The sequence below is a fragment of the Auxenochlorella protothecoides genome, assembly GCF_000733215.1.
Source record: "Auxenochlorella protothecoides strain 0710 unplaced genomic scaffold scaffold1, whole genome shotgun sequence".
Classification (NCBI taxonomy): Eukaryota; Viridiplantae; Chlorophyta; class Trebouxiophyceae; order Chlorellales; family Chlorellaceae; genus Auxenochlorella; species Auxenochlorella protothecoides.
The window spans coordinates 9914-25706 of NW_011934196.1; the positions used below are offsets into that span (position 1 = coordinate 9914).

At 66.1% G+C, this 15793-nt stretch overlaps 5 protein-coding genes across 5 annotated transcripts in view; 2 read left to right on the forward strand and 3 right to left on the reverse strand.

Moving 5' to 3' along the window:
• F751_0209 (Elongation factor Tu) overlaps positions 1–525 on the forward strand; it is a gene marked incomplete at both ends in the record, with an annotated part of 3315 nt that extends 2790 nt beyond the window's left edge. Inside the window, one exon of the mRNA XM_011398604.1 lies at positions 7–525. Coding sequence (XP_011396906.1) covers positions 7–525 — 519 coding nt within the window. The remainder of the gene's footprint in view (positions 1–6) is intronic.
• Positions 526–1237: 712 nt separating this feature from the next.
• Positions 1238–2618, reverse strand: F751_0210 (Putative ankyrin repeat protein; the record flags this gene model as incomplete). The annotated part of the gene is made up of 4 exons (XM_011398605.1): positions 1238–1570; positions 1763–1954; positions 2128–2280; positions 2394–2618. 4 exons carry the CDS (start codon positions 2616–2618, stop codon positions 1238–1240), a joined length of 903 nt encoding a protein of 300 aa, XP_011396907.1.
• Positions 2619–2880: 262 nt separating this feature from the next.
• Positions 2881–7812, reverse strand: F751_0211 (Splicing factor 3B subunit 4; the record flags this gene model as incomplete). Its single annotated transcript, XM_011398606.1, has 9 exons — positions 2881–3080; positions 3439–3589; positions 3840–4302; positions 5679–5819; positions 6292–6361; positions 6571–6750; positions 6954–7077; positions 7223–7446; positions 7704–7812. 9 exons carry the CDS (start codon positions 7810–7812, stop codon positions 2881–2883), a joined length of 1662 nt encoding a protein of 553 aa, XP_011396908.1.
• Positions 7813–8792: 980 nt separating this feature from the next.
• On the reverse strand, positions 8793–13400 carry F751_0212 (Protein GRIP; the record flags this gene model as incomplete). The annotated part of the gene is made up of 8 exons (XM_011398607.1): positions 8793–8854; positions 9011–9178; positions 9338–9455; positions 9705–9796; positions 9963–10189; positions 11012–11238; positions 11552–12442; positions 12618–13400. 8 exons carry the CDS (start codon positions 13398–13400, stop codon positions 8793–8795), a joined length of 2568 nt encoding a protein of 855 aa, XP_011396909.1.
• Positions 13401–13802: 402 nt separating this feature from the next.
• F751_0213 (Putative sodium-coupled neutral amino acid transporter 7) lies at positions 13803–15697 on the forward strand (the record flags this gene model as incomplete). Its single annotated transcript, XM_011398608.1, has 4 exons — positions 13803–14039; positions 14163–14394; positions 14555–14965; positions 15099–15697. The coding sequence occupies 4 exons, from the start codon at positions 13803–13805 to the stop codon at positions 15695–15697; spliced, it is 1479 nt and encodes a 492-aa protein (XP_011396910.1).
• Between the last annotated feature and the right edge of the window lie 96 nt (positions 15698–15793).

Genomic DNA, 15793 nt, shown 5'->3' on the forward strand with positions numbered 1-15793 from the left:
CCACAGGGCCGCGGCACGGTGGTGACGGGGCGCATCGAGCAGGGCGTGGTGAAGGTCGGGGACGAGGTGGAGGTGGTGGGCATCCGCGACTCGGTGCGGACCACGGTGACGGGGGTGGAGATGTTCAAGAAGCAGCTGAACGAGGGGCAGGCGGGTGACAATGTGGGCCTGCTCCTGCGCGGCACCAAGCGCGACGACGTGCAGCGCGGGCAGGTCCTGGCCCGCCCCGGCTCCATCAAGCCCCACACCCGCTTCTCCGGCGAGCTCTACGCGCTGACCAAGGAGGAGGGCGGGCGGCACACGCCCTTCTTCTCCAACTACAAGCCCCAGTTCTACCTGCGCACCGCCGACATTACGGGCACTGTTACGCTGCCGGAGGGCACCGAGATGGTCATGCCAGGGGACAATGTCACCTGCACCTTTGAGCTGATGCACCCCATCGCCATGGAGCAGGGCCTGCGCTTCGCGGTCCGCGAGGGCGGCCGCACCGTCGGCGCCGGCGTCGTCGGCGCCCTGCTGGACTAGGAGGGCGAGCGGCATGCCTGGAGGGGGCCATGAACTTGTGTACGGCGCAAGGCGCACGGCAGCAGGGGTGCTGGGCCACGACAACCACCTCTGTCAAAGTGTGCGAGGGCACGGGCTGGCCATACCTCACCCGCCGTGTGGTCCGTGGTGTGGCTGCTGCCACCGTACTTGGACCCTCTGACCCACTCAGGGAAGGGGCAGGCCCAGCCACTCCCAGGGTGGGGGACAGGCAGCGTGCCCACCCATTTCCCGCATGTCCTGCACCTGACTGCGAGGCATGGACTGCTAGAATGGTGTAACACCATGCATCCTTTTCGTGACCAGGAACCCTGCGGTCAACTCATTCCTCTGTCCCAAGTCCACCGATTGGCCACCCTCCTGTCGACTGAAAAGATCCTGGAGACTACAGAACTCAGTGCTCGGGGTCCGGCTTGCAGGCAAGGCGAGCCGCCCGGGACACAGCATGGCCAGGGTCATGAAGATAAATTGACTGCTACCCCGAGAAAGCGAGGGCCGCGCACGGCCCCCAGTCCCAAGGGTTCCAAAGGATGAATCAGTGGATGGTTGGCATGTTTATGGGCAGGGAAGGGGGGTGGGATGGTGGTGGGGAGGGGGGGAGGGGGAAGGCACGGCCCGCGCCGCCCTCGCCTGCTCAGGGGCCGACGCGCGGCGGACCCCGGCGGGACTTGGGGTCCCGGTCGTCCCGGCCGCTCTAGCGCGCCTCGACCTCCGGGGGCGGGATGGCGCCGGCGAAGATGAGGGTCGCGGTCACGTCGGCGTTGTCACCTGCCAGGTCCAGGGGGTGGGCGCCCTCGGCGGTGGGGGCATTGACGTCAGCCCCGGCGCTGATGAACTCCGACACCCAGGCGGCGTCGATGGGGTCCTGGGACAGGACCCACTGGAAGGGGGACACGCCCTCGGGGCCCGCCAGGTTCACGTCCGCGCCGTGGTCGATCAGGGAGCGCACGATGTCGGCTTCGCCGCCCTCCAGCGCCGCCAGGAGCGGGGTCACGCCCTCGCTGTCGGCCAGGTTGGCGTCCGCGCCCTGCGCATGCGTGGGAAGGAGTGAAGATTTTAGGGGTCATGTTGTGTGTGGGTGTTGTGGTTGTGCACGAGTCGAGGATGAGCCAGGGGGACAGCGCACGGCGACGAGGAGTCCCGACGCGGTGCAAACGCAGGGCGTGTGCTTCAGGTCAGAGAGATCCGCAGCGTCAGGCACAGCCCCGGCCTGACTCACGTTGTCCAGGAGCTCCTCGGCCGAGGCGACCGAGGAGTTGGCGATGGCGACCAGGAGGGGGGTCTTGCCGTCGGGGCCGGGGCGGTTGGTGTCGGCGCCGCGGGAGATGAGCACCCCGGCCAGCCCGGTGTTGCCCAGGACGAGGGCGGCGAGGAGCGGGGTCTGGCCGTCGGCCGCCGCGTTGGGGTCGGCCTGGCGAGGGACATGAGAGGACGGGGAATAGGTTTGATGCGGAGCGGCGGGACATGCCCATGGGGCAAAGATGGCACCCCGGAGGGAGCTGTGATCCATGGGGCCTCCCAGACCTCACCCCATGACAGTTCCCAGGCAGAACACCCTGCTGCCCGCAACACCATGCACCCCACCTGGACATCCAGGAGGTCCTCCACGGCTGGCACGTCGCCATCACCAGCCTTGGCGAAGAGGAGGGAGTTGAGGACGTTGAGCGACTCCTGGGCGGGCGCGGCCTCGGTAGCTTCGCTCTTGGTCAGATCCAGGGCACCGGAGGCGAAGTCGCCCTGCGAAAATAGAAAGGACGGGACACATCTCACCATGCGCCGGTGCATGCGCGCACTCTCCATGCCCGGCCGGATGGCCCCGATCGCCGGCTCATGCCGCCCGATGCCCTCACCTGAATGGCTTCCTCGGCCTCAGGGGCGGTGACATCGCCGTACAGGGCCTGCACGACCTCCGCCTGCTCCGGGGTCAGGCCGTAGTCGACCTCCAGCTGCGTAATGAGCTGGCGAGCAATAGACCCATAGAACTCGGGCTGCAGGAACTTGGGGCGGGCGGCGTGGACGGCAGGAGAGCTCCCCAGTGCGAGGCTGAGGACCAGCAGGAGGGCGAAGGTGCGCATGGCGGGGGATACGTGTGCGGTGATGGAGCGAGGGATCGGGGATCAAGACTCGCTGAAGTGTCTTTTACTGACTTTGAATGGTAGTCTCTGACTCGATGTGGTGTGATAATGCAGTACGCTGTATGGTTTAATGGCACGAACACCCTCTGTGTGCCCCGTCTAGGACGAGCCAATGCTTGCCAGCACCAGAACAGGAGCTATCGGCCAAGCCGAGGGAAATCTGGCATGGCGCTGCATGGACCGACTGGGAGCCACCGGCCCATCAGGCCGTCTTGATGTTGAGGGAGATGTCCAATGCAGTGACAGAGTGCGTCGTGGATCCCGTAGAAATGAACTGAACGCCCGTCTCGGCGATGACGCGCACCGTGTCGAGGGTGACATTGCCTGACGCCTCCGTCTCCACCCTCCGATTCCCGATCAGCGCCAGCGCCTCCCTTAGCAGGGAGACGTCCAGGGACCCATCTGCGGGGTGTCAAAGTGCGTCAGTGGGGATGAAATTAAATAACCCTCGATCCATTCACAGCACGGTGCCCAGTCGCCGAGGTGTAGGGTTATGGAGGAGGCCTAGGGCCAGCGTCCGGGCTCCGGAGTGTTCCTTGGCCTTATGGGAGGAGCTGAGCATGCAGCCCCCCCGGCGTGCTTACCCCCCGCCGGACTAAATTTCCCTGGGAAGCCACGCGCCGTCCTCGGACTTCACGCGGTGGCGCGGTAGCAGCACGCCGAGCCACGCTGGGTGGCCGAACATGCACCAGCCATTCCCGGAGTTCCCCTCGACCCAGCGGCACGGGACCCCCCGCGGCATGCCCATCCCCTCACTCACCCTCTTGCCGCCGTGTCATGTTGTCGAGCATGATGCGGGTGACCAATGTGTCGGGCTGGTGGTCCAGGATGCTGATGACCTGGCGCACCTCTTCCAGCGTGCTGGCCTCCACCTCCAGGCCACACTGGATGCCCCGCTCCCGCAAGTAGCTCTGTGGGAAGGGATGGGTGTGCGCAGACAGGGTGGGAATGGGGAGGTGGATGGGTCGACGCAGGACCATGCACGTTGTGTGCGGCGATTGGGATCCGGGGCCATTGAGTATTCCTGGACTGGCATGTCGCGGGCACTCCAGCATGCGGACAAGCAGCCACCGAGGACAGGGATTCAGGACGGTGTATCTCTCGAGGTGGTACCTCCCTCCCTCCCTTCCTCCCTCCCTCCAGTGCTCGACGCCGCCCTACCTCTGCCCGCACCACCGCGGCGGTGATACCCCCCGCCGCCGCAATGTGGTTGTCCTTGATCATGACCATGTCGAAGAGGCCCATGCGGTGGTTGGCCCCGCCGCCCGCCGCCACCGCCCACTTGTCCAGCAGGCGCAACCCCGGCGCCGTCTTGCGCGTGTCCAGCAGCACGGCGCGCATGCCAGCGGCCTCGGCGGCCATGGCAGCCGTGGCGGTGGCGATCCCCCCCGCCCGCTGCATAAAGTTCAGCGCCACGCGCTCCGCCGCCAGCAGTGCGCGGGCGGGGCCATGGGCGCTGCCCAGGCGCGCGCCGCGCTCCACCCGCTGCCCCTCCGTCACCCGCCAGGTCAGCGCAATGGTGGGGTCCACGCGCGCGAAGACGGTGCCAGCCACCCACAGCCCCGCCACCACGCCCGCTGTCTTGGCCGTGAACTCGGCAGTGGCCTGGGTGTCGGCCGGGATCCTGCAAGGTGGGGTTGGGGGGGTGATGGAAGTGCGGGCAGAATGATGGGCCGGTGGTCAGTGGCGCTATTCGGGTGAGATGCTGACGATGCGTGGCCCAGCAACCTGTGCTGCAGGAGGATGGACACTGGGCAGGGAGGCTACCAGTTGTAAGGAGGGGGACATGCTCGGGCTGGAGGCAGTGACATGAGGCCTCCTTCATGGCGGCGACGACAACCCAAAGCTGCCAGGCCCTGGTCCTGAGCCCCCGGTCTGCAAACACGCGCAGCGTACGTGGAGAGGGCGCTGATATCCCCCAGGTCACCAGCATCCTCCTCCAGAGCTGCGTCTATGACCTGGGGGTGATGGAGAGTGGAGCTGTGATTTTGCCCTTCCAGATGTGCTGGGGACAGGGAGAGCAGGCACCTCTTCCTACACAAGCAGTCTGGAGGCAGTTCTGTGTTCTACAATATACTCAAACAATTACCCCAAAGCCAGCGAGCACCTTGTAGACATCATAGGTTGGGTGAGGGGGGGGTGGGTGGGTATCGCCGTGTGCCTCGCTCCATGCCGCCCTGCGTGCGTACAAGGGTACAGCTCAGTGTCTTGCGAAAGGGTTCATGAATATGCATACTGTGATTTGAATGTAGATCCACCTATAACATCGTGAGGTGACGCACCAGTCTTTGCGCCACTGCAGGCTCGACGAGCCGCTGCTGTCGGTCATGGTCTTGGAGCAAAGGCGGACGCACAAAGATGCGCTTCGCACCGAATCGCACTCTAAAACTTCCCAGGAGGTTTGGCAATATTAATGCAACCGCGTGTACCTCGAGGGGAGTGCAGGAGACACGTAGTGGCGCAGTAGGAGAACGGAGCTGCCACGTCAGATCTGGGGTCCTCACACAAACAATGAACAGCCCTTTCGCTTGATGGCCCTGGACAGAGATTCGCCCGTCCATATGATTGATCGCAATCTTGAGTGAGCTTCTGGCACCCCTGGGAGACTTCCAGGCCGAATGACACCGCAGAAGCATCAGCATGGCAGCGGAGATGGAGTGGGCACCTATGGCAATGCAACCCTTCCACACCCTGTACCCCAGTTCCATTTCCAGGAAGACGCCTCCGGAGCTGCAAGCATCCACACTTCATGTACCAGCGATGAAGTTGCAGGATGGGGTCAAAGGGCAGAGAGAGCGCGAGAACTTCAGCTTTGGAAAAAGAATCAGGCGGCCGGTGGCGGCGGGGGCACAAGGGGCTCGGTGCTTCCCTGCTGCCCCGGCCGCGTCGCGGGCGGCGCCGCGCCGGGCGGCGGGGGCGGGGGAGGAGGCAGTGTGCTCGGTGCCGCGGCGCCAGGGGGAGGAGGAGGGGGCGGGGGCAGCGTGCTCTGTGCTCCAGCACCGGGGGGCGGCGGCGGGGGTGAGGGCAGTGACCCCGGCCCTGCACTTGCCGGAGGGGGGGGCGGCGGTGGCAGTCGGCCCGCGCCTGCAAAGGGCGCCGACCCTGGAGGCGGCGGTGGCACGGGCGGTGCCACCCTTGCGCCTGCCGTGGGGGATGGGAGAGGGGGAGAGATGACAGGCTGAGAGACAAGCTGGCATGGAGCACGTCGCGCCTTGCATTGCCATGGATGCGTCCTTTCCACCCAGTCCATCCATGGATGAACCTTTGTGGCCCATTCATTGCACTCATAAAGCTTATCATCCATGCAAGGGGGGTTAGCAATACACAACCCCATGTCCATGCAACACTCCACTCCGGTCGGCACGCACTTCCCACCCCGGGACAGAAAAGGCACTCGGTCGCCTCACCATAGCCCGGGGCGGGGGGCGGGGGGGGCGGCAGGGCGCCGTACCCCGGCGGGGGCGGGGGAGCCCCGTGCCGGTACCCCATGGGTGGGGGGGCCGCGTAGCTGCCATACCCCGGGGGGGCAGGGGGCGGCGGGGGCATCATACCGGGGACCCCGGGCACCATGGCCCCCGGGGGTGGGCGCGGCATGGGTGCCCCCGCCGCAAACCCTGTGGGCGCCATGGCCGCCTGGGCGCCGGGCGCCGGGAACCCGGTCTGCAGCCCCACCTGCCTCGGGCCTGCACAACGAAGGAAAGGTGGAGGAGGGTGCACCGGCGAGGCAGTGCGGGGCGTTTCGTGCATGGCAGGGGCCATCCATCCTACGACTCCTGCAAGTCGCCTTGGTGCCGCCACTGCCTGTGCACAACCCCCGCCCGGCGCCGGCCACTGCCAAACGACGCCCAGGGGAATGCAGCTCCAACCACCGAAAGCCTGTCCCGCAGCGCACCTGTGGCAAAGCGTGTGTGGGGTCGCTGCACCTCCTTGCTCTGCAGCTTCTTCTGCGCGGCCAGCAGCCGCTCTGCAGGGGTGCCGTGCCGCTCCCCGCGCGTGTCTTTCTTGAAAGCATATCCGACGCTGATGGTGCGATTCATGAGGAACTGGCCGTCCATGGCCTCGATCGCCGCATCTGGGGAGTCGTGAAGTGGCGGAGTGGAGGAAGCGTGCAATTCTTGCATGGGCAGCTCACGGCGTAGACGGACGGGTGGTGCAGGAGGATGAGCTCTGGCCGGCCAGGCCTCTGTTGAGCGCACCAGTGCGTCCTGGCCTGCAGCCTTCATGGCCAGGAACAGTATCCCCCTCACCACCCAAACCCACCCTCCAAAAACTCACCTGAGGACTCAAAGTCATCAAAGCTGACGAAGCCAAATCCTTTGGACAGGCCTGTGTCAGGGTCCCGCATGACCTTGGGGGCTCCCACTACCACTCCAAATGCGCCAAAGGTGTCGTGCAGCAGCTGCAGGGGTGCAACAGGATGGGTGGTGGCCATCAAGGCAGAGGAGTGACAGTAGTACGTCACTGTTGACCCCCAGGCATGGCATGGGGGTGCAACCGGCCTCCGAAATGTAAACGAGGACAAAGTCCGGACCCCAGAGCCTCACCTTCTCATCGACGTCTGGGTCCAGGTTCCCAATGAACAGGTTGGCACCCACATCGTACGCAAACTTGTCTTGGCTGGCCTTGTTCACGCGAATGGGTTTCCCGTACAGCTTGGTCATGTTTAGGATCTTGATGGAGTAGTCAGCGTCCTCCTCCGATCGGAACTCGACGAAGCCATAGCTCTGGTGCAGGTTGGTCACCCGGTCCTTGGGCATGTAGACGTTCACTGTGGGCAAGAGGTGCGTGGGGGGGAAACATAGTGTGAGCGTCCAGCGCACCCGTCAAAAAGACAGAACAGCAGGGCTGTGAGGCATGCCACCGGCAAGACATCCTGGAGCTCCGGTGGGTGAGTGGCAGGAGCAGCAGCGCTCTTCCGCCAGCAGTGCCCTGCCCAGGCGCCGCTCCTCCAGTTCAGGCTGGTCATAGGAAGAGGGACCTTGGGATGCTGCCCCACCACCTGCACCTCGATGCAACCCGGCTCACCGACTGGCCCTGCCTGGACGAAGAGCTCCCAGAGTAGCTCTTCCGTGACCTGGGGATCCACGTTTCCCACGTACACCGTGGCCTCCTGATTTCGGTCTGTGGAGTGCATGCCGATGAGGTTGGCACCCACTCCAGCGGAGATACGGCCCCCAGCGATCCCCGACATCCTGCCTCCGCCTTCCCCTCCACGGCCCGCACTGCGGATGAGATGCCCTTCCTCTGCACCAAAGTCGCGATATTTATTCCAGAGATCTCTTTAATTACAGAATGGTTAGCTGCTATCCTCCGGACGCTGAGCACCGACCCCTGGCTGCGATCCAGGCGAGCGACCCACCTCGATGAAGCCGTGCTCTGGCGGCAATGCACAGAGCGCGCAAAACGAGGGGGGGAGGGCAGGAATCTGCTCCAGAAGTTAAAGCTGACCCTTTCGAGCTCCGATCTGATTCTTGAATCTTGATGTGGACCCGATCTCTTACTGCAAAATTGTCAGGGGTTTTCTCTGCACCTGGGAGTTTTGGGATAAGCCTTGCCTGGATGTCTGGATGAGTCGTGGAGATGCACACACTTTTGCAAACATTTAACATGGGCATGTGTGTAGAGGTGCAAGGTACGGCTGGATTACTCTTGGTAGGAAGAGCCAGAACAAGTTTGGCAAGGTGGTGATCTTGAGAACTCCCTCAATGTGCCTCTACCAAACATCCTCAGCAGCCATGGCGTCACTTGGCAAGAATGCGGCGTTCTTGAGGTGACATTGCTGTTGTGATATATGGAACTTCACAGCTACAGTGACATGTCTGTTCTCGGCTTCCCATGAGCATTAGACGAGCACCTTTCCAAGGGTATTATGTGGAGCGTTCGAACTAGGTTACAACCTTGCCAAACACCCAGTAACAAGGAGTTGAGCGCCAGACCAGCGAGAAGCTGGGGCTGATGGTGCAAGCGGGGATTTGACAGTGTCCCATCCTTGACGGTGTCCCATCCTTGACAGTGCTTGTGAAGAGTAGCAAGTGTTTTTCGGAAATGGCCAGGCTGGTCAGAAGTATGACAGACCTCAACCGGGGCCGGCAAGGATAAGGGGTAATGGCCGCTTCAAGATCCGGATCCCAGCCAGGATGTCAGCCCGGAGAGGAGCGAGGGGGCGTCTGCGCCGTCTGCGCAGGAGGTTTGATGGGGCTGGATTGAGGTGCTGTCATGCCAGCTGGGATTTCTGGAGAAATCCCACACACAGCGTGCGATGGTGTGTGCACAGCGCCGTGCTGGATCCACACGAAACACGCCTCGCTGCTCCCCACCCCCCTGCGACGCACTCTGCGTGTGGTTGGCGTGCCCTGTCCCCCACTGCGCGGTGGCCTTCCTGCACCGCTCCAGCTCCTCCGGCGAGAAGCGGAGCACGGTCGCCACCACCGGCAGCAGGCTGCCGGCCTCCCCCGTCTCAAACAGCTTCAGCATGACGTTCTTGAAGTACTCCATGTCCACTACACGGCAACGGGAAGGGAGGGAGGGGGGACGGGGGGGTTTTAGGTAGCCCATGCCCGGTGTGAACAGGGGGCCCCAGATCCCACGCAAGCACCGCCGGCAGCGCCAGCCGCCTGGCCTGCATCTGATGCGCAAACACCGCAAACTCCACGCCTCACTCTGTTTGCCGGACAAACGCAGGCGCTCCAGCTCCCGGCCCAGTTCCCGCACGGTCTCCTTCAGGGCAGCTTCCTGCTCCTGCCTCAGGGCGCACTCCTGCTCCAGGTCGGCGCACTCCTGGGGCGCCGTGGGTGGAAAGCGTAAAACAATGGGTTACTGAGTGGACAAATGGCCCAGGCAGGCGTCTGGGTTGGCCGCAAGATTGGCGAGGCGCGCTCACTCCGCATGCGATGGCCTCCTGGGAGCAAAAGGAATCGAGAACAAGGGGCCATATTGCACGCCATCCACCATCGACTTGGCCTGACGCTCACGACCCGCCTGCAACAATCCCAAAAAGGTTCCCAGCCACGACACCGACCCGCTCACCCTTTCCAGTTCGTCCACACGGCGCTGCGAGGCCTGCAGCTCCGCGTGCTGCTCCGTCAGCTTTTCGAGGGCCTCCGGCGCAAAAGACAGGCCTGCAGTGGGGGGCGGCACGGTTGCTCGGTGAGCAGGGCGGCAGAGACCTCCTGCCACATGGCAGCTGCATGCCTTTGGCGGCTTCCTTTCCCCTTCCCTCAGTCACTCCCTCTCCTCTCCAACCCCATCCCTGCACCTCTACATACAGGTGCCAACTACCCCCACCTGCACTCCCGTCCGGCTCCAGGGACCAGGCCGGCGCCTCGCCCGCCTCCGAGCCAATCCCACGCGCCTCGCCGTTGGCCGTCGCCCGACCCGGTGCAGCCGCCGCCCGCAAAGCGGCGGCCTCTCGGGCCTCGGCCTCCAAGCGCTCAGAGAGGTCGGCGACGCGCGTTTCCAGCTCCGCGCGCGCGGCGGCGGCGCCCTCGCGTGTCGACGCCAGCTCGGCCTCGCTGCGCTCCAGGCGCCGCGCCGCGTCGGCGGCCGCGTCGGCGGCCGCGTCGGCCCCCGCGCGCGCCTCGTCCAGCTCGCGGGCCGCCGCTGCGGCGCGCAGTTCCAGGCTCTCGTACCGCAGGCGGAGCTGGGCGTAGGCGCGGCGCGCCGCCTCACCCGCGTCCACCGCCTCGTGCAGGCTGGCGCGCAGGCGCGCCAGCTCAGCGCCCGTCGCCTCGCGCTCTGCGGCCAGCTCCGCGCCCGCCGCCTCGCGCGCCGCCGCCGCCGCCTCGCGCGCCGCCAGCGCGGCGGCCTCGGCGCGTTCGGCGCGCAGCTCTGCCTCGGCAAGCGCGGCGGAGCCCTCCTCGCGCGCCGCGGCCGCCGCGCCCGCCAGCTCGGCGTCCTTCTGCACAAGCAGCGCGTGCGCGCGGGCCTTGTACTCACGCAGCTCCACCGCCGCGGTCTCGCGCGCGGCCCAGGCGTCCGCCGCCTCCTCCTCCAGCGCCGCCAGGCGGGCCGCGCCGGCCGCCAGCGAGGCCTGGGCCTGGGCTGCGGCGGCGGCGGCCGACGCGGTGACTTCTGCCTTCTCCTGCGTGGCCCTGTTTGGGTGGGGGAAGGTCCACAGGCGATGAGATGCCATGGTCGGCGATGTGATGACGTGATTGCAGGGCAGTAGAGGGCTTGGTGATGCCTGATGACAAGCGCCGCACAGCCTTGATCCGACTCCTTGCGGTGTAATCTGTCGGGACCCTGTGCGCCGCTCTGGGCCCTCCAATTCGTACACCAACCCTCCTGCAGGGAACTTCCCCCCTTCACATCCTCAACACAAAACAGCCCCTCACCCCTCCAGCCGTCGCTTGAGGTCGGCAATGGCCTTCTTTACACGTCCACGCTCCACCTCCTGCTGCCGGCGGATGGTCGCCAGCTCCTTCTGCGCAGCTTCCAGGGCGCCCTGCGCAGCGGCAAGCTGGGAGGCCGCCGCCGAGTCGCCGCTGGCGCTGGCGCTCCGCGCGCCCGCCAGGGCATCTTCCAGCTCCTGAACTCTCTGGGCCGACGAAGTTGCTGCCGCCTGAGGGCGTGGCAGGCAGGAGGGTAGGGAAGACTGGATGTGTTTAGGGGTTGCACTGGTGAGTGCTCGGATGCGAGCTGCTCAGGACAAGGGTGGGGCATATGCACTCAGAACTCCCCCAATCAGCAAAGAGCCAGGAGCAGAGGGGGCCCTGTTACCTCCCAACATGACCACATCCCTTCATCCGCTTGCATCTTCTGGAAACACCCCACCTCATGCCCTCTGGCACAGTACCCCCCCTCGCACTCTTCTGCCCAGCCAGTGGGATGTATGCCCATCCATACCTAAAATACTCAAACCCACGTCGCCGCACCTGTGCATCAGCCAGGGCGGCCGCCAGCGTGTCCAGCTTGGCGCGCTGTTCCGCCGTCGCCGCCTCGGTTGCCGCGAGGCGCGCGCCCAGCTCTTCCAGGCCGTGCCGCGCCTCTGCCAGCTCCGAGCCCAGGCGGGCCTCCGCTGCCTTTGCACCGGCCAGGCCCGAGGCTGCCGCTTGCAGCTCGCCCTTCACCGCGGTCAGCTCGGAGGTCCGGGACTCCAGCTCACCACTCCTGGCCGCCAGCTGGGCAGTCTGGGCCTCCAACTCGCCCTTTGCCGTCGCCAGCCTGCCCTCCGCGGCCTCCAGCTCAGCGCGCACGCCCGCCAGCTCCGCCCTGGCGTCCGCCAGTGCCTGCTCCTCCTCGTCTTCGCCGCTCTTCCCGGCCTCGGCGGCCGCAGCCAGCCGCGCCTCCAGCGCCGCTGCCTCCTCGCTCCTGCTCACCAGCTGTGCCTGCAGGCTCACAAGCTCACGCTCCAGCTTCGCGTACTGCTCCTCCCGGCGAAGGTTGGCCGCCTCCACCTCAGCGCACTCGGCCTGCAACGCCTCCCGCTCGGCCTGGAGGGCCTCGACCTCGGTCCGCATGGCCGACAGCGTGTCCCCCGCCCGGCCCGACTCGGCCGCGCTCGCCGTGCGCAGATCCTGCAGCGCCGCCTCGCTGGTCTCCAGCTCCAGCTCCAGCTCACGCACGCGCTCTTTCGCTCTTTCCAGCTCCGCTCGCAGGGCAGCCGCCTCTGAGGGGTCATCCTTTCCCCTCTCCCCGCCGTTGGCCGTGGCCTCCCGGGCGGCCAGCCGCTCTCGCAACAACTCCAGTTCCGCGCTTTCCTGCTCCCGCTCAGCCAGCGCCTGCTCCAGTTTGGCCACGTGGGCCTGCATAACGTCCACGGCAGCCTGGAAAAGGGTGTGGAAAGGGAGAACAATGGCAAGCAACAGAAGGCAGGGTTCAGGATGGGAGGTCACAGGGGTTGCGGGGGGCGGGCCCACTTTCCCAGGGGCCCTACAGGGAGTCACTCCATCCGCCGCCAACCATTTTGATCCTCCCACAACATAAAAGATTGCTCCTCACCAGGAGGCCCTCCTTCTCCCCCAGGGCCTCAAAGGACTGGCGGTTGGCGCTGGACACCGCGGCCAGACGGGTGAGCAGCTCGGCGGAGGTCTGCTCCTCGGTCTGCAGCAGGCGCGCGTTCTCCGTCCGCAGCTCGGCCTGGCGCTGTTCCAGCTCGGACACAGTGCTGGTCAGCAGGTCGATCTTCTCCAGGAGCTGGGGGTCTGGCGCAGGGGAGGCCCGAGCCTCGGGCCCAGGGGCATCCGAGGGGAGCGTCCCAGGCTTGCCATCCTGCGCTCTCGGGGCTTGGGCCTCACTGGCTGCCGTCTCCACCTCCGCCAGCCGGGCCTGCAGCCGGGCGGCGGCAGCCTCGGCCGCCTCCTTCTCCAGCACGGCCTGCTCCAGGACCTGGGCGTGCTGTGCGGCGGACTCAGCCGCGGCCTGCTCCGCGGCCTCGCAGCGTGCCTCCGCGCCCTCCAGCTCGCCCTCCAGCTGCGCGGCGCGGCGCTCGCGGGCGGCCAGCTGGGCGACCAGGTCCTGGGCCGTGGCGGATGCCTCCTTCAACTCCCGGGCGTGCTGGGAGGCCAAGAGCTCCACCTCGGCATCCAGGCGGGCCTGGGACTCGCGGGAGGAGGACACCAGGCGGGCCTGCAGGCCCTCCACCTCCGCTGCACTCGCGCTCGCAGCGGCCTGGAGCTCCTCGAGCCGCTTGTCCCTGGACTTGAGCTTCTTCAGGGTGTCCAGTAGGAACTGCTGCAGCTGTTCCCGGCTGGCGTTGGTGATGCTCGGTGGGAGACTCGCCATCGCGCCAGATCAAGTGCACGAAGCCGGGGCTCAAATCACCCTTGGGCCCAGCTACGCCGCGCCATTGGACCCTGATCAGTGCCTCAAAGCCAACAAGGCACGATCGGGGGCATCGCCCTCCGAAGTCTGCCTCCCAGAACGATGCCTAGGCTGCACTTCCGCGCCTCCCGGAATCTCGCGCGCCCCGGGCCCCATCCGGAATGGTGCCCCGCGATGAAGCCCTCCCGCAGCTGTGGATACAGCACAGCCACCGCAGGCTCCCGTTAAAACCCTTGAAAACTCGATCGAGAATCTGGGGCGATCGCCGAGCTGCGCTGCAGGAGCTCAGCAGGGCGCAAGTCTGAGTCGAGCACTGGCCGCGCCTGTATGACGTCCTGACAACCCACGACACGACCTAGGAGAATGGCCGGGGGCATCTCCAGCGGTGCTCCCGGCGAAGCATCCGCACGGTCCAGCATCGTGACGCTGATCAACAGTAGCGTGGGTGTGGGGGTACTGTCCCTGCCGTACGCCTTCCGCGCCGCGGGGTGGGTGGGGGGCCTAGCCCTGCTGGCCTTCGTGGCCACCGTGGAGGCCTTCACCCTGTACGTCCTCTCCCGCTACGCCGAGCACACGGACGCCGTGACCTACGCCATCGTGGTGGGTGCTTGAGGGGGGTATAGCATGAGCTTGCATGCCAGGAGTTCGTGGAGCAACATACCCCTCCATCCATTCTTCACAAGCATGCACTCACCGTACGCTTACCGCCCGCCTCGCCGCCAGGTGCGCCGCATGCTGGGACCACGTGCCTCCATGTTCCTGGCAGGCGTGCTCATGGTCTACCTCTTTGGCTCCTGCGTCGCCTACCTGATCATCTTCGGCGACTGCCTGCACCCCCTGGTGCTGGGCGCCCTGGGCGACCACTGGTTCACGCACCGCAACGCCGTGCTCCCCTTCTTCTCCGCCGTCCTTATGTTCCCGCTCTGCCTTCCTCGCACCTTGGATGCCATCGTCGGTGGGCGGTGGAACGGTTCCCTGTTGGGTATGGCCCTTGTCACTTGGAGTGGACCCTGACACTGAAAGCGGACGAAGCGCTTGTCTGCAGCGCCCGTCGACCTCAGAACCTGTTCCCATGACGTCCCCCATTCCTGCTTCCCCCCTCCCCTCCCGGCCAGGCGTGAGCGCCGTTGCTCTGTACGGCATCGTGGCCATGGTGGGCATCGTGACCTATCGCAACGCCGGGATCATCGCCGTCGAGCCCAGCCCCTGGGCCGAGGTGCAACCCTTCAACGTGAGCCTGGACGCCCTGGCCGCGGTGCCCATCATCATCTTCGGCATGCAGTGCCACGCCCAGGTGATCACCGTCTTCAACGAGCTGGAGGAGCGGCCGCGCCTGGTGAAGAATCTGTTCCCCTCGGGCCTCTTCCGCCTGCGCGGCAGCGACGAGGAGGAGGATGGGGCGCAGGACGCGGTGGTGGACGGAGTTGCGGACGGCACAGGGGCCGAGACTGAGAGCGAGGCTGGGCCGCGCCAGAGCAGGAAGAGCCGGAAGCTGCGCGGCATGCGACGCGTGGTCATGGCCGCGAGTGAGTGTGGGGCCTCAGCTGACGAGGGGACTGTGCTTCTTTACCTACCATGGTGACGAGGCTTGGGCGTGCCCTTACTGTGCGCTTCAAGCATTCCCCCTACCCCAGTCCCTCGACACCCAACGTTCCCCAGTTGGACTGACGGCGGCGGGGTACAGCGCCATCGGGCTGACCGGCTACCTAGCCTTCCCCCACTCGGCCCAGAGCAATATCCTGAACAACTTCTCGCGCCGCGACGGGCTCATGCAGCTCTGCCGCGCGCTGGTGGGCCTGATGAAGGTGGTGTCCTACCCCATCAACCACCACCCGGCGCGCACTTGCACCCAGGACGTGGTGGCCGCGCTGACGGGGCACCGCCCCGACAGCGCCGCCTTCAACTTCGCGCATGCCGCCGGCTTCTACCTGGCCACCCTGGCCGTGGCCCTGGCCGTCAGCGATCTGGGCCAGGTGTTCAAGGTGGTGGGCGGGACCAACGGCGCCTTCCTCATCCTGGGCCTGCCGGGGGCGCTGCTGATGAAGTACGCCAGCGACAAGGCGCTGGCCTCGCGCATTCCCCTGGTGGTGGAGCAGCCGCTGCTGGTGGCGCGGGGCGAGGCGCCACCGCCGCGCCCCTACCGCCTCCTCACCTCCAAGCTGTGGTGGGCGGGGCTGGGCCTGGTGGGGCTCTGCGTGGGAGTGCTGGCCCTCACCATCGTGTCCATCGTCTACCCCATGCAGCCAGGGGGCGAGTGAGCGCGCCCGTGGGCGGCAGGGGTTGCTGGGTGGCAGGAGCGCATGCGTCGCAGGGCTGGGACCGAGAGTGCAGGCCCTGGAGACAAATGAACGGGG